This window comes from Brachyistius frenatus, unplaced genomic scaffold (assembly GCF_029030835.1).
Source record: "Brachyistius frenatus isolate BFR_SWC_R1_liver_20210118 unplaced genomic scaffold, ASM2903083v1 Contig_25, whole genome shotgun sequence".
Lineage (NCBI taxonomy): Eukaryota > Metazoa > Chordata > Actinopteri > Embiotocidae > Brachyistius > Brachyistius frenatus.
This window is the reverse complement of record NW_027210624.1, coordinates 849031-871276: the sequence shown is the minus strand read 5'-3', so window position 1 is coordinate 871276 and position 22246 is coordinate 849031. Positions and strand designations below refer to the sequence as shown.

Sequence of the window (22246 nt, the reverse complement as noted above, 5' to 3'; positions counted from 1 at the left end):
CAAGACAGATGGGAAGTCAGCGTAGGGCTCCTCACATCTGTGTTGACCACAATCTGAGCCATTCAGCTCCTTTCACGAGGCCCTTACTGCTCTGAAAATTAGGATATTGTGTTGTTTGACGTCCGTCTCAACAGCACTCCATTTCAAAATAACAGTACTAACAAAATGCCAGCGTGACTTCAGAAAATAATGAGGTTTTTTTTACCATATCACCAAAAAAAAAAAATTGAAATATGTAAACCAGTTCACACTTTGAAGCATAATGGATCTCAGGGTATTTCACCTCCACTTCCAACTCCTCACTGTACTGAAATAAAATAGCATCCTCTGCAACAAAATTTCAATAGAAAATTGTAAATCATAAAGTTTCAAACCCCAAATCCTAAAACTTCAGCTATGATAACAAAATGTAAAATACCTGAATGTGTTTGGTCACAGCTTGTGTTTCATTGCTTCTGAAACCTGACTGGACTCTGGTAGCACTCAGCATCTAATCGTAGCCGCTCATTCATCCTCATATGCTAATGACACCATGAACAAGCCAATAGGATTCAATTCCCACAGTCGGTTACTGTATCCAATATTCCTGTCAGCATATCCTGCGAGGACAAATTGGGAACATGATATTGACAAAAGCTAATTTGGTGGACCGCCCCCCAGAGTGGTGGACTTCATTTCTCTGGGGCCCAGCAGGCCAGACCATTTGTCATCATTATCATTAGCAACAGGAACTGACCCATGTGCCTACTGCTAAACCCCAGAATAACTCCGTCCCTCTGTATGTCGTTATATGCCTGTTTCCTCAACAGTAATAAAACCGTACACTTATTTAAATGAGAAATAGTATTTATTCTACCCTTGAGCTGCAAAATCTCAGCCTAGAAAGCCACTGCCTATCAGGAATGCATCCAGCAGAGAGAACCGAGGCATGACTTCATGGACGGGCACACACCGTACAACAAGGAGAGAGCTGGATAGCGCCTGTTAAGAAAGTAAATCCCAAATCACTCGCAGGGGCACGTAAATCTGAACGGGATGGCCCCGATTCACAATCAGCCCGAGGCAGATGGCTTTCAGCCTGTGAGCAAAGTACAAATCCAGCAAACTGTGTGGCCACCTCCTCTTCCCTCTCCTCCTCCTCCACTAATCCATTTTCAATCATGCACTTTTTGGATTATGCCTCTATGTAATTCTTCTCAGGTATTGTTTTATAACTTAATATGATATTTCAATTTGGGCGAGTTGGGTTATGGGTTTAGGACACTGTGCAGGGTTGGATAAGCAGCGGAGGTCTGCAGGCAGCAGATTGGAGCAGAGGGTTAGTGCCGGGCTGAAAGAAGCGTGATAAACCTTTGACACAAAGTCCGAACGGAGCAGGTGCATAAAGGTGGTGAGACTGACCTGATTCAGTCTTTCGAAAGGCATCCCGCATTGTGATGTCAACCCTGCATTTGTACCGACTCTCAAGTGTATCACCTCCCCAGAGAAGTTCGGAAGCATCGGATAGTCAGACACTTTATATAAGAGAGAAATAAGTGAAGAGAGCAACTCTGACGCCACCACCTTGATTCACCTTGCCAATATCATTATCAATCAAAAGCTTCCAGAGTCAGAGTTTTATAAAAGTGAAGAAAATACTTCCCCTTTCATTTCCCTCCCTAGTTCGTTGAAGGATTCTTAGGACTCACTAAATCTATATCTGTATAACTGTAGGTCCAGATATTTAAGTTGCCTATATCTGTGGGGACTTGATATAATAACCAGAAACAAATGCGAGTTTCACTGACTATCAAGTGAAATACATAAATAAGAAGTACTTCTTCCATTCGTTACAAAAAACAAAACAAAGCAAAATGACAAAAAACCTGTAAATATATTTTTCCCATGATGTTGTCCTCCTGGATTATTTGCATTAATTGCTTGCAGTGATCTAATACAACTAGAAATATTAATTTGCAGTGTAAACATTATAGCAAAAATCTCTGAATCTTCTCACAGTTCTGTGCCAACGTTTTAAAGATCCACTCCAGAAATGTTTTCAAGATATATATAAAATGCTTTGGTTTGAGAAATAATTTGAGTCTCATATTTTTTCCACAACAAATACATAAAAAGATGAGAATTATCTCGTACATCTATTCCGTCTCCCTCATTAAAAATCCAGAATCTACAAATATGCACAAAAAAAAGTCATTTCTAAAGTTGACTTATTGGACACAAGATGCCTCTTACTTCACTTTAGTCTATTCTCAGTGTATGTGCACTGCAGCCATCCAGTTTCGACATGATACTTGTGTAAGTTAATTTGGCCAATGATTGACTTCCAAACTATTTGTGATGTCACAAATCCTGATCGTGAGCCCACCCCTTAAAATTTGATTTTCAAAGAGCAAAGACAAACCCTCCCCCCCTTCAGTAGATGGTTATGAAATCAGCCTTCAAACTCTCCACATCCTTCATTGTGCACAGTGAAGCTCAAACAGCTGTAGGAAGCATAAGAAAAGCATACTGTATTTTCTAGTGGAGGGGGACTTTAAAATATTTAGGTTTTTATTCATCACAGAGGAGGGAGGCATCTAATTGGTCCCAAATTCATTCTGCTGCATAACAACGACCCAAAACACACAGAAAGAGATATAAAGAACTATATTTAGTCTGAAACACATGTGGCCCCTACAGAGCCCTGATCTCAACATCACGGCGTCAGAGTGGGTTTATATGAAGAGACGGGAGACACTGAGACCAAATCCAGAGAGCAACTGTGGCAAGTTCTCCACGATGCTTGGAACAACCTGCCAAGTATCCCGAGCACACCAAATATTGATTTGATTCAGGGTTTTCTCTTTACAGCATTTTGTATGAAGGCACTGTAAATAATAAGCATTATCTTAGTATTATCTTTCAAAACATCCTCGCTTTAATTAGTTACTACCTAAAACTTTAGTACAGTACATCGTGCCGTTGTATCACCCAACCATATGCATCAGTAATAATGCGTTATAATACTTAAACCTTAATTTCCTGTTAATACTTTTGGACTTTTACTTCAGTAAAATAATAACTGCAGGAATTTTTATTTACTACTGGAAGTCACCACTACCCGGTCTGCAGATTTGCCTGAGTCTTTTGGCCCCTGCAGCATTTACTCCTGATGACACAGCCGCATTATACCCCATAAAAGTCTATCAAGCACAAGCTTAAATGCAATATTTTGTTTATGAGGAAGCTGTCTGTCCACCTCCTCCCTCCACCTCCTTGACTAACAAACACACTCCTCCGGATAAAGGCAACATTACCCGCCACTGAACTGGCGCACAAATTCAATACCTCTGCACCTGGCGTCCGCCAGACAGCGATGTGCAAAAACAGCTTTGCCCATCAATTTTCTAACAACCATAGAGAGTTATGACAAGAATCAGGAAAAAAAAACAAAAGAAATTTCATAGCACACAAGAGTGGCGGTGAGATACTGGAAGACAGCGCCACGTGATTGTGGGTCCCTCAAGTAAAGAGGACTCTATTGAACCCGTTGATGGATTAAAAGGGACATGGCCGTTCTGTCTTTATGTGTCTGTGAATAATAATACTCCACATCCTCCTCTCATTCTGTTTGCTGACCTCTGGCACCTCTCTTTTCATGCCCTAATGTGTTAATATACGTGGGTTATCTATTGGTGTACAAGTTCTTTAGCCTTGTATTGGTGCCTGGCTTCATTTACAAAATCTCTGTGCTAACCCTGGTCTGCACGAGCTTAGTGTTTTTAGGCCTTGAAGAAAAGACAGAAAAGAGCTTAACTGTCTGCAGATGAGCCTCAGAAATGTATTGTGAGTGAACATTGTATACGGTGTCTTTGTATTGAGTCAATAAGTGGGAATTGAATGTGCTCTTTGGTAGCTTTCCACTGTGCTCTCCTCTTTCTTGTCGCTGAGTGAATTAGAAAAAAAGAAAAGAAAAAAAGAGGTTCATGTCAGGCAAGTTGCCCTTGGGCTCAGAGAGGAGAGGGAAAAAGAGAGAGGCAGCTGCGTGAGGAACTGTCTCCACAGCAGAGATCGTCGGATCCTTAACCTTTTCCACTGTGACGCAAATTAAGTTTTGATCATGTTCGGGTACTTTGGGCGTGCTGGGCTTGATAGGGTTTTACAATTTAAAACCAATAACTCAACTTGGCTTTATGTTGAGATTTCAAGCCTTGAAAAGTTACTTTCTGGCTCACATGGTGCTTTGGAGTCCCACCCTCTCAGCTCTAACTGCTAAATGAAGGAGAAAGAGAGCGACTGACATGACAGGTTTTTCTATTAAAAAAAACAACAAAAAAAGCTTGTGTCTGTTGAATTTGTCCTCTGATTTGTTTGCTTAAACCCTCTGGTTTGTCAATGATGTCTACTCCAGGCTTCCCTTTGTTGCAGATAGAAGTCATTCAAAGTCATAAAAAAAATGTATGTAACTTTAAAAGTAATACATGTTGTCATAATTTTAAAGGTCAGTAGGTCAAATATATTTTTTTATATATTTTTTTTTATCTTAGACTAATGAGTGTTAACATCAAGATGATCAAGTTCAGTGGCTACATCTGGCTCAGCATTTATCATAGCCCCCACAGATCTCAGTGGTTTTACATTATTTAGAGTCATTTTACTCTGTGCTTTCTGCAAGCTTTATCTTTCTTCCTGTTTTGTGCCATAACATAATCTGCCAGAAAGCAGTGCTATTGGTTTCCCACTCGCAATTTAATGTGATCACATGTTTAGACAATAAAAACATCTCTGTGGTCAATTTGCGGCTTGAAAAAAACAGACAAACTCCCAAACCCAAAGGATTCATGAAATAATTAAAGCATGTTTCTGGTCATGGTGGCTCTCAGCTGCTGCTCGCTGGCTCCAGCAAAGAATTAAACTTCAGGTGAAAGTCAGTTGTCAAAGCCTCAGCGCCTCATTGTGTCTGAGAGCAGTGAGTCTGGTTACTCTCTGCTGTCTCGCAGGCTCTTTTTAAGGAGACACTCGGAATCCGTTTTTTTTTTTTTCTGGCTCCTTCATTCTGTGAAACTTTCAAGAAAAACGTTACGTTTGGCTGTGGAGGATTTTCTCTTGTAAAGTCTCCACCTGTGCGTCCGGCTCTAGGTGACGTTGCGCTGGTACCCGGAGCTCTCCTCCATTCCCCGGGAGCGGCGGAGACAAGCGGGTCGCTCCTACACGCCGAGTCTCCCGTTCCTGCGCCGCGCTAAGATGTCCCGTTTTAAAGCGGATTTATTTGGCTGCAACAGGCTACATGACTGCCTCTTCTCGACGGCATGAACCACTGAAAACCCAGGTGAGAGGCTCAGGCAGCCGATTTCTTTTGATTTCATTAATCTCCAAGTGCATGGCGGGGCGCGTAAACTTTTGAAGCTCCGCCACGACGCGCGCCGAGTGGGTGGCCAAAAATGTGCGTCGTGATTCGAGAAAGTAAGCGGACTATTTTAAGAACAGATGCTATTTTGCCAGGTCATCTCTGTCTACTTTGAGTCCTGCGCCATACAAATACCTTTCCCGTGCATGGTGATGTGGGCTACTAATCAACACAGGCGACACCTTTGGGGCGATGACCAAAAATAAATCAGGTGTAGCCTTAATGCTGTTGTCTCTACAATGGAGAGAAAAGAGCTGTTTCACACTTTCTAACAGCAAACTGCTTTTAAAAATAAATGTGTGTGTTGTTCGCCTGTATTCGATGTTTAAAGGACACATGGACGCGCTTTGGGCGCACAGAACTAAGGCGTAAAGGCTTCTGAATCTCCACATGTAGGTCGAAGTGAATCAGTCATGCTGTGTGCCGATAATAACACACATGATTCCATTTGTATGAGACAGCGCTCCTGTCATCAATTTGAAATTTCCTCTCACGCTGGATAACCACCTCTTTTCTTTATGGTTAAAAAAAATACGACTTTGACGCGCGTTTATTTTTTTAATTTTTTTTTTTGTGAGGTCTGTGTGTCTGTCTTTCCTTTTAACAATATACTTGAATATTACAACCACTAACAGAGGTCAGTGATGTGCGAGAGGATGATTAGGGGCCTCTCTTGGCCTGTATGGAGGCTGGATATAGACTTCGACACATTCAGCTGTGGAGAGGGTTGTCAGGCTGCTGCGTGGTTAACCTGTGCACCAAGTGTCATGACCCGACTTCTTCTAACACCCTCCTCTCCCCACTCCTCTCACTCTTTGTGATATTCAATTAAGGTGTGAGAATACTGTGCACTTTAAAAGCATTAAAAACATTTTTTTTTTTTTTTTTGGTGACTGTAGCCTTCAGCTGAAACCAAAATTATCTTAAAACATGTCACCTCATAATCAGTCATTTACTCCTGACAGCAGATCTGAGAGTTCTGCTATTATATTAAGATAAATTCATGACGTCTTTCTTGCATTTATTCATGTCCCAATTATTACGATCAATTGAACTTTTAAGTCTTAGAAATACACCTTCACTAACACCCTCAGCCTTTTTACTTATTATTCCCTGGGATTACACCATGCACATCTTCCCTCCATTCATTTGGAATATAAATAACTATTTTAAAGAGGCAATATAAACTCAGGGTACCCCCATTTTTATCTACACAATAGGGATTTTGTTACAACAAATTAAAACGTGTTTTCTTTCATTATGCAAATAGTATGATTGCTAATGAATTGAATTATGCACTAATATATGGCATTTCAGCACGTCCACAACGGGTTGGATATGTGAGAACCAGAAACACAAATATATTAACACTTTTCCTCACATATGTTTTGATTTTTGTTCACGTTGTTAGTCGGTTTTCCAGTAATAATCACCCAGAGTCCGAATTTTTTTGCTCCCTCTATTTGGCCCGGATGCTCTAATTCCTCGGAGACTCTATTAACGTCCGCGTTGTTGGATAATTCTGCGCTGCGAGGCGACTCGGGTGAACTCCACCAAAAGAGGTTCAACTACAGGCGATCCTCCTCCCTCCTGAGTTCCTAACGCGTCCCGAAAGAGGATGGCGCGTGTTGATGTCTGCGAGGGGGGTGGGGGGGGGCTGAAGGCGAGGTGGAGAAGGGCTGGAGGGGTGGGGAGAGAAACCATAGGTGTGCGTGGGGGGGAAACAAGCTGAGTGTGCGTCTCATCTAATAGAGCCTCGCAGCGCGTTATCTTCTCCGTCATCTCCGTCTGGGCGGTTGGTGCTGCGCCGTACCGGGGAGACGGCCAGGAGAAGATGCGTTGACGCGAACGGATATTCTCAGCAGCCGAGACTAATTGGTGTGATTCATGTCCCTGTTGAGTGGCTGAAACCGGAGGGAGCGAAAAGAGGAGAAGTGGGGACGAGGTTCGCGCAGAGATCCGCACGCAGGTGTCTTTGGAAAATGAGGGAATTATAAAAAAAACAGCTCGTAAAAGAGGAGGAACGGTACGCCAGCAGGTCAAAGTTTCTTTTGCAGTAGTGGGGTTTTTCTTTTCTGCGGACATCACTATTGAGGCACTCAGATTGACTTCGTGATGGAATGACACTTTGGAGAGAGGATGATGGACACTTTGGCAGCGGAGCTCGTGCTCAAAAATCCTCCCGTTTCCACCAGGCGCGGTGCTGACCGAGCCCCCCGGACGGCGATCAGTCATTTGTTTTGAAGTGGCAAGAAAATCCTCCTCTTGATTGGAACAAGAGTGAGACATGGTGCGCGCAGCGATTCCTCTGAGACTGACGTGCGTACTCATCACATTGCCGTTAAGGAGCGCATCTTAAAGAGCTTCATTCTTCATTCATGTTCATTCCGCTGCTCTGAACTTGTTGAGCGGCGTTAAAGAGCAGGGGCACAGGGAGTACCCGGTCCAAGAGGGGCATTCAAGAAATGTAAGTTTTCCCTTTGATTGTAAAATTCACTTTTTCTGTGTTGAATCGTATAAATCTACACTTGAAGTAGCTCGTTGTTAGAAGTAACTTGGCTCTGACTTATCTGCATTCATCTTCAACAATGAACAGATAAGGAGGAAAAAGACCGTTTTTTTTTTTTAAATTTCTGAACAGCATAAACATCTTTAAAGACGTCCCGAATCACATAAAAAGACTTAATAATGGAAATGAGGACGCATCCAAAACTTGACACCATTTCCTCGGGTCATTTCCAGAGGCGCCCCCTTGTGGAACTCATCCCCGAACCGTTGCCTATCTATCATCCATAATTACATTTGTGTCATGCTACACAGCCTGTTGGCCTACGTTTAATACGTCATTATATCAGCAGCCTGTTACAGATAGATTCGTTTTGGTTTGTGGTTTCAGTATCGTCCACTTTTAATTTTTACACATAATTTAATTCCAACATGCTGGGTTTCATTGCTGCTTTGAGCTTTAAAGGTCTGAGTTTGACTTCAGGCATATATTTAACACAGCAGTCTGTGACTGTGCATGCTCTTCACTTAGGATATCATTAATAATAGCTACGACCTCAGGACCCACATGATTATACCGTGGCCTTGACGTAGATAATACCCTACAATGATTCTTTTTAAGGGCGTACTTATCATCATTATCATAAGACTTGATTGCTTCTGGGTTCAGGGTGAAGCCAAACACCGACAGCAGGAACACACTTTGCGTTGGAAGTTTAGCATTTTGGAAACCAGATTAAAGCTGAAATGGATCATATTAGATGTCAATGTGCAGCTCACAGTCCGAGTGATTTTATTGTCACTGCGGTATTCCTTGACTCTTTTTCTCCTTCTATGAAATAATGAAAGGTAGTAATGAGTCATCCTGAGCGGTTAAAGCAGCTGTCGCTTTAAAGGGTGCCTTTTCACAATGCTGTCAGCTCGAGAGGGAGCTACCTGGGCGAGCACATTCTTTTCCAGCTAAAGTGGACATTTTGAGTATCCAGACATGTCACTGTGGTTGCAGAATAATGTGCTAGCAGCCTCTTAGGAAAAGTGTCTTTAATAATGCAGAAGGTGTTCCCGTGTCGCAAACAGAGGCACGCTTGGTGGCGAGGAAGAAGCAGAGAAGGAGGAAGGGAGGGAGAGAGGGACGGCGAGATGGAGGGAGGTTGGCCGAGTCGTGATCTTGTCTCATTGGGTGCCCCGTGCACCGCTGTGTATGTGGCGCTGGAGTAACTGACGCCCGAGGGTGTTCAGCTTGACTCGGGGCAGCGTCGCCACAGTCACCCTGTCAAAAGTGCTGCTCTCTCTCGCACACGCAGAGCGCATGAGGCAGCTTCAGCAGCTCGGGAGAGGGTGGGGGGTGGAGCCGGATAGAAGGGGTGATAGAAGATTGTGGCAGATGCAGCTGGTGGAGGAAGGAGAAGAAGCAGCAGTCAGGGACTTGCATGCCTTCAGAGGCCTGACCTGTCGGGGCTCCAGTGGAAGCTGGATTTAAAGGAGAGGCTGCAGCGGCGTCCTGTTAAAGGAACCATTACATCAGGGTTCAGGCAGCACTGACTTTTTTCTTTTTTTTTTCCTGTTTCTGTTTATTCATGAGGTTGGAAAAAACTCTCAAACATAAACACCTAATGATATTCAGGGTGAGAAGGGCTCAGATTTGGTTGGACATGTCAGTGGTGGAAAACAAGCCCCAGTCCGAGCCTGTTTTGTTTTTTGCTTCCTGAAACAGCTGAACGGTTTGTGTAACCCTTTGAGCACAACTTCAACTCTCAGCTCCTGTGAATCAGCCAACCCATCCCCGACACACCAGTCACTTAAACAGCTGTCAGCATTCCCCCCGGTTTTGCTACCTGTCGTCATTATTAAAAGATCATAAGCCAGCCGATTTAAGGCGGCGTCATTTTAAGAAGTGGGAAAGAGCTCTAAGTGATGGACTGACTTGGAGGGAAGCCCCAGGGATGCATTATAGGCGTGCTCGCTGTTCCACGGGAACGCTGCCGCTGTCAGGTTTGCAGGGCCACGCTCTCCTCTCCGTATGTTTATTCATGAGGACAGCGGCCCTATTGGCAGGTTGTTAACAGGAGAGATTAGGGATTCTGGAAAGGCATGCAGGCAGAGAAATCTGGTGAGTAGAGCATCGAGAGCAGGCAGGAGACTTCCTCTTCTTTTTTTTCTTTTTTATCTGAAGCCAGGCCAGTTTCTATCTTTACCTCTCTTTCATCTGTTTTTGACTGTCCGTCTTCCTGTCCTTCTCTCGTTCTCTCTCCCGTGCTCTTGTTTCTCTTTTAGCGAGGCGCTGGTGGGGAATATGAAACAGGTGGAGAACGAGAAGATGAAAGTGGGCAGAGACAGGACAGAAGCAGGGTCAGAAATTGCCCTTGGAAGTGCACAGGATGCGTGAAATTAAAAATGAAAGGTGGGAAAATAGCCCAGATATCAGCGGTAGCTTTATAATTATTCCACTTTACTCTGGTCTGAGCCCACCTTGTAATGATAAAGTGGACTTTTTTTTTCTTTTTTTTTTACATTTTGAGATATTGCCACTCGTCAAATGTTTTAATAATGTGGCAGGTGTATGAGTACCGCCCCTGGTGGACCACCATGGATGATTTTAGAGAGATTATGACCCAGCAGTTCCTTCTAGTTTGTCCTGGGTGAGAAAATATGGGACTTCATAGAAGAGCCAAAAATGCAGGCTGAGAATGTTTGCACTACACAGACGGCAACAAGAAAAAAAATACTGAACCCACACAAAATACTGGTCAAAAATTCAAATCGTACTAATAATACGAGCAATACGGGCAAAACTGGAGAGTGGAAAGTGGAAAGATGTGAAATGAAGTGTTGAGGTGTAGAGGAGAGGAAAAAAAACACAGAGTGTGTATTTTGATGTAAAGTTTGATACAACTGTCATTAAAACACCTAAAAGCCTCAAAATGTCAAAACCTGGATGTCACACACCTAAAAAGCTGGAAATCGAGGACGAGCGTGACAGGAGATGAAGGACGTGCTCCTTCATTCGTTCATTTGATGAAATGCATGATTTCCGAGTGATTCCAAGCAGTAGTAGAGAGCAGCTCTGGGGACATGCGTGAAACGTTTCCCTCGTGATTCGGAGAAACACTCAGTCATGCTCGAGTGGCCTCGGGGATGAAATGGAAGCGGACACCAGGGACTTGTTTCTCAGCCCCAGAGACGGACGAGTGCTCGGGCGGCTGTTTGGGTGGGTGGTGACCGCAGCCAACCAAACACCCCCCGTCCCCCCTCCACCCCTTCCCCACCCCGCCGGTTGGACCGGGACTTGTGAAAGATTCATGTGATTAAATATAAGAGCTCGCAGGCTGCAGCACCGGCAGGTTGATACCTACGGTCCCCTGTTGTTTCAGGCAGGCTGCGAGTGCACGCTTCATGAACCGTATGTAGTACAGCATTGTCTAATGTGTTGATTTATTTAACCTGACGCTGCCAATAGTTTTTATTGCTGTTTTGTTGCTATTTATGGGGCCGTTTTCATGCAGACAAACATGCAGATATTCAGTGTTTCCACCATGAAAGCATTCATTTGAAGGTGGGAAATCTAAAACACAATTTAGACCAACGTGAGACATCTAAACTCGCCACTGGAATTTTGCATTATTTATTGAAAGGATTTAAATTTCACCCTCGTAGTTTTGTAAATATCCTCAAAAGAAGTTGAAGCCACTTTTATTTCACTCGTTGCTACACTTTAAAATTGCTGCTTTAAATTTTTAAAACAAAAAAAGCTTTACAATTCAGACTGGAAGTGTTTGGAAAGTTACATTCTTGTCTTTCTGCTCTTCAGGCCCTCTGCATCAGCTCATTCAATTCAAAATACAATAATGGATTATGCCAAGTCTCTGAGTCGGTTTACATCAGGTCAGAAAGCACTGTGTGTGAGGTATAATCCTTCATGTGCATCACTTCAATTACTTTTGAACTGAGGCACATGAAGTAAAAAAAAAAAAAAAAAAAAAAAAATCATATTTAATATTTTTGAGAAAATCTTGGATGCTGTCGGTGGCTGCCTGAAGTCTTTAATCCCAACTTGGTATCACAGCAAAGTTTCTAAAACACCTGTCAGTTAACTCGAGGATACCGTGTCAGTGTCACGTTTTGCATCACCTAGGTGTGGATACCTGTGTAGGCACCAAAATCTTCGTGGTTAGGTTTAGATAAATGTTATGGTTTGTTTTAAATGTGACACGGTCGCAATTTGGTCGTGCTTTGGCAACAGAACTACTCGGCTAGTGTCAGGAAAAGATCATGGTTTGGGTTGAAATAACACAAGTAACGTTAAATATGTCACTTAAGTTACTTAAGCTACTTTATGTAAGTTAAATACGTCATGTTATATAAGTAACTTATTTTTGTTATTTAACAGAAAATCTCAGAATACCGGTTGTCCGGGTGAAAGTCCGGGTTTGATGCCAATGGCTTTGACAAAACTGCAATATTTAAGGCCCTGGGTACGAGAGTGGGCTGGTCATAGATGCGTGTACTTTTCACGCTAAGGCGAGGCATAATGTGACACTGACACGGTATCGTCTATTGGACTGATAGTTGTATTACATGATTTGGCCTCCCCCATCTCTTGCACGGTTTTTGGTCTCTCTGGCTTCAGTCTCAGCTGACTGACTCGGCCAGTGAAAGATGTTCCATCTCTTCGTGCTGTGGAAGCTTTTTGGATGGTTTGGTCGAATGTTTAGCAACATTGCCTTTCTACATGCAGCCATGCAGTACATGCCCAAGCCATGACCAGAGCACCACCACGTTTTGACCGATGAGATGGTGTTTGGTTTATGAACTGTTCCCCTTTTTTTTTTCCCACTCCATTATTTAACAGTTAATTTTGTTTAACCATTTTTGTCGAGCTTTGTTCCAAACTAGTTTCTCTCTGAGATGCTAATGTGAGCTGCAGGTGGCCTTTTTGCTTTTGAGGCTTTGCATGTTGTGGTGAATCCTCTGAGGTTCAGCTCATGAAGCCGTCTCATGATTGTTGACAGGGCAACATGTGCGTTTACATCCTGCAGAACATCCTTCCCTCGCTGTGCAGTTAGAAAGAGGGTTTTCTTCATAATGACTTTTTTTTCTCATCCACAAAATGTATCCTCCTCAGTCTACCAGCTTGTTTTACTTTGTCATCTTGCTGTGCTCACCTGCTTTGCTTTAATGCACCCGACTGTTGATTTTAACAAACCAATTGATAGCTTTGATCTGATATAAATCTGATCAAACCTGATGGATGTTTGAGGCTCATTATTATCTTGCACGGTCAGTTACTCCTCATACTGACCAACATCTCCACCTCAAGTTTAAATAGAAACTCAACAAAATCAACTCTGAGCAATGTGTCAGCTCTATGAGCTAATAGTGAAACAACACACAGCTGCCCGAGAAACATTTAGAAGCTAAGTGTACACTCACTTTTAAAACCATAAACTTTGAACTGTGTTAAAAGGATTAAATTCGCTCACACTGTTCTTTTTTTTTTTTTTATAGTGATGTAAAGCTATTTAAATGAAACCCAAGACCTGGGACTTTAATGTAGTGTCAAATATTTGATTTCAAATGGGAAAAACAGAGCAGTGATTATTGATTTTGTTTTCCTTTTCACACTTTTTCATGTTTTTAAAGCCCTCCGCCATTCAGAAATATTTTTGTTACTTCACGTTGATGTTTGACTTTCATTGTGTTGAATAGTGACTGTGCAGCTTGATGACTGTTTTCGCTTTCATCTGTGTCTCTCTACGCTCATCTTAACCCTCAGTTTACAACGTATATGTAAAGCTGTGATTTTGTGACATCACAGCTTGGTTCGATGCAGTCGGAATCAACTTCCCCAGTGAGACGTCTTGTGTCAAACATTAACATTTTTAAAATGAAAAGTTATTGCAGTCAGAGATTCTGGATTTTTCAATGATTTCCCTTTTTGCTTTTATTTATTCAAAATTTCAAACTTTTTATTTCATCATGCTTTGTACTTTTTAAGATGTAGTCTTATATTCATATATTTTAAGATGTTTCTCTTTTAAAACAGATAAATATGTCTGTATGTGCGTTGATGTGCCTCATAAACATTTCTATCGACAGTAATTTAGAGGAAAAAGGCGTTTTGAACTGTACATTTCACCCTCCCTCACACCCGGCGACCTCCCACTGTTACTGAAAGTGTTTATTGCTCTGTGCCTACGATGCAATATATATTCCTGTACATGGAAGACTTTCAGACTTCCTGCAAGCGCGCCTCCTCTGATGTCCTCAGACCTTGATCGATGGTTGAAGGAAGCTGCCTGCCCTAAAATAAACCTTTTTTCTCACTTAAAATGCACGTCCACACTTCTTCCATCTGCTCTCCTTTTTCTCGCCCTCACCACGTCTCCTCGGGGCGACGGAGGGTTATAAGCGGGGAGTAATGAGAGGAAGGGGCTGCTGCGTCCAGGACGGTGGAGTAATAATGACCCGGCTTTTGTGATCTCTAATGCTTGTTATCCAAGCCCTCGCCAGTGCTTGTTGTCTCATTACCAGTGACTCAAACCGCTTTTTATCCAGAAGTTGCACGTGAAACACGCGCGCGCACACACACACACACACACAGAGAGACAGACAGACAGCCTTACACACACGGAGACACTTTCTGACTATCTCTTCAGTCTCCTTCTTAACACGGTAATATTATGTCTCTTAATGGGAACAGGGATCTCTGTGCCAAGAGTTCCTCTGGATAATTGGCTGCTTTCTCACCTGCTGACATCTCCCCCATTGACATTCTTACATTTTACATTTAAAGGTGCTTCATTTCTTCCCCCCACCTTAACCTGTTCCTGCTTCCTCCATCCTCTGGCTTACAGTAGTTCTTGTATTTTTTTTTTTTTTTGTACTGATTTTACATTGGTCTTTCTCACATCTGCGAAATTATATTCCGGTTTCCAGTGAAAGCAGTCGATAATATTGGTTCTGATTCATGGATTTCTCTTTTGTGCATTAATTCTATGAAATTATTCTGTTTTATTTGAACAGGACATCTGCCACAAGAGGCAATTTGCAAGATGTTTTTTTCCTGTTTGCAACAATTTTAGAGAATATTTTATACCTTGTCACGCCGTATTTTGGATTACCTCACCTGTCCCAAGTTTTTCTGCCTATATCGTTCGTGTTTTCCAGTCGCATCATTGGACGTTTTCTCACCGCATGCCTCAATACACAGTGTATTTGTATTCTGCTGAGGCTTTGCCTCTGACCTTGGCTGCTCCTTAAAATTATGATTTACATTCAATCAGATTGAAATAGCCCTGAATGGCACAGTGTGAAACACAGAAACACCTCATATCTACCATACTTTGTTATAAATTTACATTATGAGAGGCAAAAAGAAAAATCACTGCCACTTTCCAGCAGGAAATTAAAGCTGCTGCCTAGTTGTGTTTAAGGCATCTCAAAACAAAAACTTTAGACAAAAGGAAAAGCGAGGCTATGGCCCACAATGCTTGGCAGTTATAAATGGTTGCTATGGACTCTATGAAGTAAATCACTATGTGATGTAGTGCTGGGTCTTTTTCAATGGGCAGATCCATCACTTAAGAGACTGCTTTAAAACTTAAAAGCAGTCACAAAGTGTTAATAAAAGACTGTTTTATGGTGATTTACTTTTTGGGACAATATCAAGCTTGAATGGCCACTTCATTTTGTTTAAAGGAGACCTACTGTGCTCATTTCCTGTCTTTTATTTTTATTCAGGGTCTCCACTGGAGTAGTTTTAAATTATTCACAGCTCAAAAACATCCTTATTTATCTGATACTGGCGGGGGTCTGTTTGATTGACAGGCCTTGGGAGCAGTGAGGTTTCCACTATTGGTGGGCGGGACGTACTATCGCTGAGTTTCCAATCAGATCGATCCCCCGCTCACTCCCCCCCAGCTTCTCCAAATATGTTCACTTCTGGATCCAAACCTCTCCAAACTCAAGATGGCAGTGGCCAATATCCGAACTTGAGGCTTCATAATGGACGTTCAATAACCAAATTATGACATCACTGTTCGTTGCCGCTTGAGACAGGCCGAGCGCGAATGGATGGGCATATCCCTGCGTGGCGAGTTGACATCAGCTCGGAGCAAACTAAGTGTTCAGAACAGTCTGCTGAGCCATTTCCTCAAACGAATTACTTTCAGCTCATTAATTAATACTTTGGCCACATTTAATCTGAACATTCGACATTGTAACATTATTTATGACTGAAAATACAGAAATGTGCAACAGGTGCTCTTTTAGTGAAACTCCTGTGTTGAAATTGTTCACTCTATCAAAAGTCAAATTAAAGCTGATATAAGCAATTTCTTTATATTAATTATAGATCAAATGACTGTCTAATGTGAAATATACTGGTCCTATTCAGAAGCCCATGAAGAATTACTATCACCAAACTCTTCAGATTTACTGTTTTGGTTCAGTGTCATTGGTCACATCAGCAAACAGCCTTTTTAAATGACCAACTGTACTTCACCTTCCCAGAATCGAATAGCTTAGCGGCCCACAGGTGAACATATCAGCTGCTGAAGGGCTTTTTGGATGCTCTCTATTGGATTTGCATTGATCAGGTAGACAGAAAATGGGTGATAACGGTAACCCATGTCTGTGGGACGTGTAAATAAGCAGCTACGGGCCACATCAGCTGTATGAAGGAAGGAATATTAGTTTGGTGTTTTACAGTAAGTTGATTCCAACTCGCTGAAAAATCAATTAATTCAGGTTTAAGTGCATTTAATTCATTTCTAATTCAGACACAAGCTTAACTTCTACATAACTCTATTGTTTGTTTCTTTCACGACATTTCAATTGAAAACACCAACTACTCCACTGTAACAAAGTTTTTTTTTGAACTGGAAAAAAAAAAATATTATTAATGACAACACACACACAAAAGCCTCCCATGAGTCTCTGGTGGATCGCTGACTCCATCGCTCAATGATAGCCATTTAAGTATTATAATACACCCGATGCAGCCAACTTTTATTTCTTAAGCTCCTTCAGGCACAACTATGTGTCTCCCTTTTCCATCTCTTTGTTTGTTGTGGATACACTAAAATAAATCTTTACTACCGCAGATAAAAGTATTTAATTGTAAGATAGTATTCAGCATCCAAGCACCAAAAATACAGAAACCTTTTTGTACACTCACTCTTATTTTAATAGCTAACATTTTATATAGTCAGACATCCTCTTTATCAAATATTTTTGGGCTTTTGTATTGATGTTTTTACATGTATGTATTTAAACATCTAAATACGCTCACAATGCATATGTGTTATAAGTATGAGTGTATATGTTATATTGATGTGTGTATGTGCACATTTGACCTTGTTCATCTTCATTTCATTGCTATATTATGCTGTAAAGCACCTTGGACTGCTTCTATATTTAGCTGCTATACAAACATATTTCATTTATTAACTATGCAAGTAGCAGTTTCATGTTTTCCATATTGTAGCTGGTAAATTAAAATGCGTTTACAACATGAAGTCTTCTGCAGTAGTGTTCAGTGTTTATGATTTAGAGAGCACTAACTGTATAAAACACGGCATCTCTTTGTCATTCCAGCCCACCCGGTTTGAGTTGTGTGAGGAGGGTATCAGGTTTGGGGCGGGAGTGGGAGTGGTGTGTGTGTGTGTGTGTGGGGGGGGGAGAGCAGTTTGGTGTGAACGCAGAAGGATCCAGTTCACCCTGATGGAGAACAAACACCGCCATGACACTCCTCTCTCTCACCCATCGAACTTTGTGTTCACACACATTGCACACCTTTTACCCATGCTGTGGCCCCAGCTAATGTTCTCTCACTGTCAGAGTCTATTCCCCTAAGTGAGGCGTATTCACCCGCCCCCCCGCCCCTCCCTTCTTCTGTTTCTCTGCAGTGCCAGATCGTCACGCAGGACGTGGACCATGATTGACAGCTGGGCGAGCTGAGGAGACCCGTCACTCATCTTCCTATCAGCGTGTCAGAGGGCTATCTCCTTCTCGCCTTCCCCTTCCCCCCTCCCCCCTCCTCCTCCTCCTCCTCCGCCGTCCTCCTCCCTCCCTCGGCCCTCTCCTCTTATCTTCTCGATGGGCCGGTAACCTCAGCGTCCCTCCACGGCGTCGCCCACAACTCCACAAACCTGAAGGAGACAGAAAAATCGTGAAAGGACGAAAAAAAAAAAAAAAAAAACAGCTCAACACTTCTAAAGCAACCTCTGCTCCACCTGAAGGGAGCCTGGTATGCCTCCTCACTCCAGCTGAGTGAGTTGTAGTAAGTGGAAGAAGAGCGCTCCCCTGTTCGTTTACACCCTCAGAAGGAGATCCGGCTCCTCGAGAAGGAGCTGAGAGAGGAAACCAGTCATGCGTTTCCACTTGGCGTTGACGCTGCAGGCACTGTGGACTGGTGTTTGCCAGGCGGCCATGCAGCACTACCCCGCAGCGTGGGGCCATTACGACGTTTGCAAGTCCCAGATTTACTCTGACGAAGGCTTGACCTGGGACTACATGGCCTGCCAGCCGGAGGCGGCAGACATGACCCAGTACCTGAAGGTGACTCTGGATCCCCCCAACATCACCTGTGGAGACCCTCCAGAGACGTACTGCGCCCTGGTGAGTAGAAAGCGAATTGTACACCACGTAAACCAAACTGAGGCAGCGTTTTCTCATCCGCTCGTGTGTGTCGAGTATTCACTCGGCTTGTTCTGACCCGACAAACCGTGACAGACACGTTTAAAATCGCCGTGGCTAAAGAACATCAAGGTTTGTGCCCACTGACGTCACGTCCTGCTGTTTCGAGAGCTGCGTCTCAGGGTGCACCGCAAATAGTGTCTGATGTGCTGCAGAAAACACTGACTTACCTGTGAAAACACACACCTCACCCCCTCCACCCGTTCCCACCAGAGTCACATAAAAATATAGTTCCCTCAGTTGTTTTGATTTCAAAGTTTAAAAAAAAGCGCAGCTTTTCTGTTGCGCCGGGGTTTTTGTGTTTCAGCAGCGCTGGATGAGCGAGTGGCCTAAAAATTCTAACAATCTCGGGGTGATATAATGCACAGGCGGACTAAAAATACAACAGCGTGTGTGACAACGTAAGTGGAGCATTATTCTAAGTGGAAATGCAAAAGTTGTATTTTTTTTCTTGCACAGCACCTTCATGCAGTGAAGTTGTTTTTTATGCAAACACAGTGATCCAACAATATAATCAGTATCAGCATTCATCAATGATCAGCGTGGTTGTTTTGATGATTTGACCTTTTTTTTGGTTGCCTTCCTCTGAGAAATGAATCTGTTTTAGTTTCCTGATGTTGCATGATGATCAGTTTTGAGATTCAGAACGTCGTGTGTCTTCAGGTTCTTTATGCTCATGGTAACACTCCTACTTTTCAAGCTACGGTAGCCGTGTGGTTATATATCTTTACTCAGTCGGTTGGACAGTCAGACTGTAAAATCTCTTTTTACATTTATTGATGGTCCGTACCCTCAGAATGAACTTGATTAACTTAACGGGGCCATTATGAAGTCAAAGTTTTTATATGTTCACGACCAAATGCATGTAAAACATTCCCATCCCTCAGTCATTAGTAAATTCTCAAATGTTAACAAGCTCAACCTGCTAAGGATGAACGTGGTGAACCTTATAAGTGCTACACATTTACACTGCCACTGTGAACAGGTTGAAATTAGCATATTTAGCTCACGTTGTTTACGTCGGCTTCAGCCTCGTCGTTACAGCAGTAATACTTCAAATGCAAATTGAACATTTGCTCCCAAAACCAGATTTAATGAAATAGCAGTTGGTTAAATCATTACTACACACTTTTAATGAGATAAATTAAATCTTTTTATCCTTTTTTTGTCCCAAAATTGCACCAATTTATTTTTGTATTTTTTTTTTTTTTTAGCTTAAAGTTGTTTTATGACTTGAAGAAGGAATTTTCTCATAATGAAGAATGTTTTCAGTTTCATTTGAGAAAAATAAATTTGGGAAAAATAAAATGAAAGGGCTGTTAAATCACAAAACAAATTGGACACAAAATATTGCTTCACAGTAATAAATTATGATGATTTGAAAGTGATGTTTTGTAGAATTAGAAACAGCACAAAAGGAAACCGTGATTGGCTGATTGGGTTTACCCTTTAAAGTTTCTGTGATGCTGTTGATTCTGCAAATTATATTGCAATCATGTAAATCACAAATTCCTCACAGGGCTGAAAAATAAAATGAGCAAAAAGATGCATATCAGGTCAAGTATTTAATTAGCAAACCGCCCTCCTCCTTATTTCGGGACCCTTTCTGCCTTTGAAAGTCACAGCTGGTCGCCTCAGATTAACTCTAAATGATGAATCCATTTTGGGCCTCAGTGTGTTACCAGTCATCAAAGATTCTCTCAGAAAGAATGCACTCCTCGCCAGCCTCAAGAGCTCTTTAGATAAATAGTGAGATGTTCCAGGAAAAGTAGTAACTTGAGAAGTATAAATAGACAGTCGTCATCAGCGGAAAGTCAGCTGAGAGGAGCGACTGAGGAACAGAGGGAGATTAACAAAACACAGATGACAAAGACAGTGAGAGAATGATCAAGAGGGAAGCGTGAAGGAGAGAACATGAGGGAGACAGCGACTCAGCGGACTATGTGCAAAGCATATGATGACAGAAGAACTAATATCTCCGGCGCGGGGAGGGATGGAGGCTCTGAAATGTGAATAATTCAACATGTTTTGTAGCTAATGTGTTTTATTCATAGGACACATTATTCAGCCCGACATCTCTCAGGCACTTTTGAAAAATGCTGACTCCAAGGTTGGTTGAAGGCAAAGTGAGTTAAAGGGTGTGAGACGCCACGTCTGGGAGGTCAACGCTGAAGCGCAGGCACTTCACGTGACCTCCGTGACCTCCGATTGATCCACATTTGAACCCGGAGCTGTGTTGTGGATAAACCGTCTGAATCCTGGCTGAGCAGCGGTCATCCGTGTCTGGTGTTTCGGTGAAGCTGCTTCTATTTCTGGACGTCGGGTTGAAACTGAGTTTATAATTATTAGTGCCAGCCTTTTAACAGTCTGATGATCGCTTATTGAATTAGGAGGAGAGCTTTCGCTGCGCTGTCATCATGTCTCCGGCAGTCAGCGTGATCGGAGCGCTTCAATTAAACAGGCAGCGGTTTAGCTGCCGCGTAACAGCTTCCTCTCTCCGCTGAAAGTCCCAAGTCACACAAACATCAGAGGAAACGTGACCCCTGCCGTTTACCATAGAGTCCAATTCTCTGCAATCGGTTTATGTTTACCCCGGGCAGTGTCGTGGCTCCGAATCAACATCAGAACAATTACCATTGATATTTCAGCTACTCCAGCTGACAATACGCTGCTGCAACGCCAATAGTGGTTTGTATCATAAGTCAGATCACTGTAGATTCGGGGCAATTATCATTAGCCCGCATTATCGGAGAATTTCATCTCTCTGGTAATTGATTTTGCGTTCGTCGAGGCGGGTGTATTTTAAAGCCGTGTGTCTGCTTCCTGTAGTGCTGAAGGTAACGGACACCAAAGCCTGACGAGAGAGAGAGAGAGAGAGAGAGAGAGAGAGAGAGAGAGAGAGAGAGAGAGAGAGAGAGAGAGAGAGAGAGACAGAGAGAGAGAGAGAGAGTCGCAGCCGCTCGAGGGCGTGGTGCTTATATGAGCCTGGTTATCTCAGGTTGCGGCCTTCATCCCAGGGTCACAGATACAGGAAGACAGCATCACACACGGTACACTCATACACATCCACCACTCTCCCAGTAAAGACTTTTTTTTTATTCTCCTCCTAGCCCGGTCACCTTTTCGATAGCAATAAGCCGGCATTCACTGAACTCTGGCACATGAATCTGCCATCAAATGAGATTTCACTGTCCCCTCCAGTTAGACTCAGACTGGCCTTTAAAAGCCTGGGCAGCTCTCGCAGCCACTACCAGATGATGTTTGTGCAGGATTCAGAAGGGCAGCTTTGAGTACATACAAAATTCATGTATTATTGCCAAAGAAGCTAATTGTTGTTAACCGACTTGTCTGAAATGATTAACTTGTAGCTCTAATTATTGTGTGTTCTGAAAACCCTGAGATTGTACTGAGCGACTCTCAGGGGAATAATCAGAATTTAAATTGATTTCACTGCATGGATTGTGAGTTTTGAAATGCCCGTTCAAACATGATCTCGCATGCGCTGCATTTTCTTTGATGCATATTGCATTATACATAAAACCTTTTTTAGGTGAAGCTCCATAATTTAAACTACATTTGAAAAAAAAACCTGCTCCTGCGTGCGTAGATGTCCTCATGCATTCCCGTGTCGGTACTGTATGTCTCTATCTGTGCCAT

General features: G+C 42.6%; 1 protein-coding gene across 6 annotated transcripts in view; it reads left to right on the top strand.

The window, feature by feature from the left end:
- The first annotated feature begins 5046 nt into the window (after positions 1-5046).
- The window catches only part of ntng1a (netrin g1a), a 116287-nt gene continuing 99087 nt past the window's right edge, over positions 5047-22246 (top strand). For 5 of the 6 annotated variants that reach the window (XM_069697963.1, XM_069697961.1, XM_069697958.1 and 2 more), the window contains exons 1-2: positions 7145-7853; positions 17800-18511. In XM_069697963.1, the coding sequence (XP_069554064.1) occupies positions 18263-18511 (249 nt within the window). In that variant the 5' untranslated portion in view covers positions 7145-7853; positions 17800-18262. Of the gene's footprint in view, positions 5309-7144; positions 7854-17799; positions 18512-22246 lie in introns of those variants that run through there. The other variant, XM_069697959.1, reaches the window with a different exon arrangement.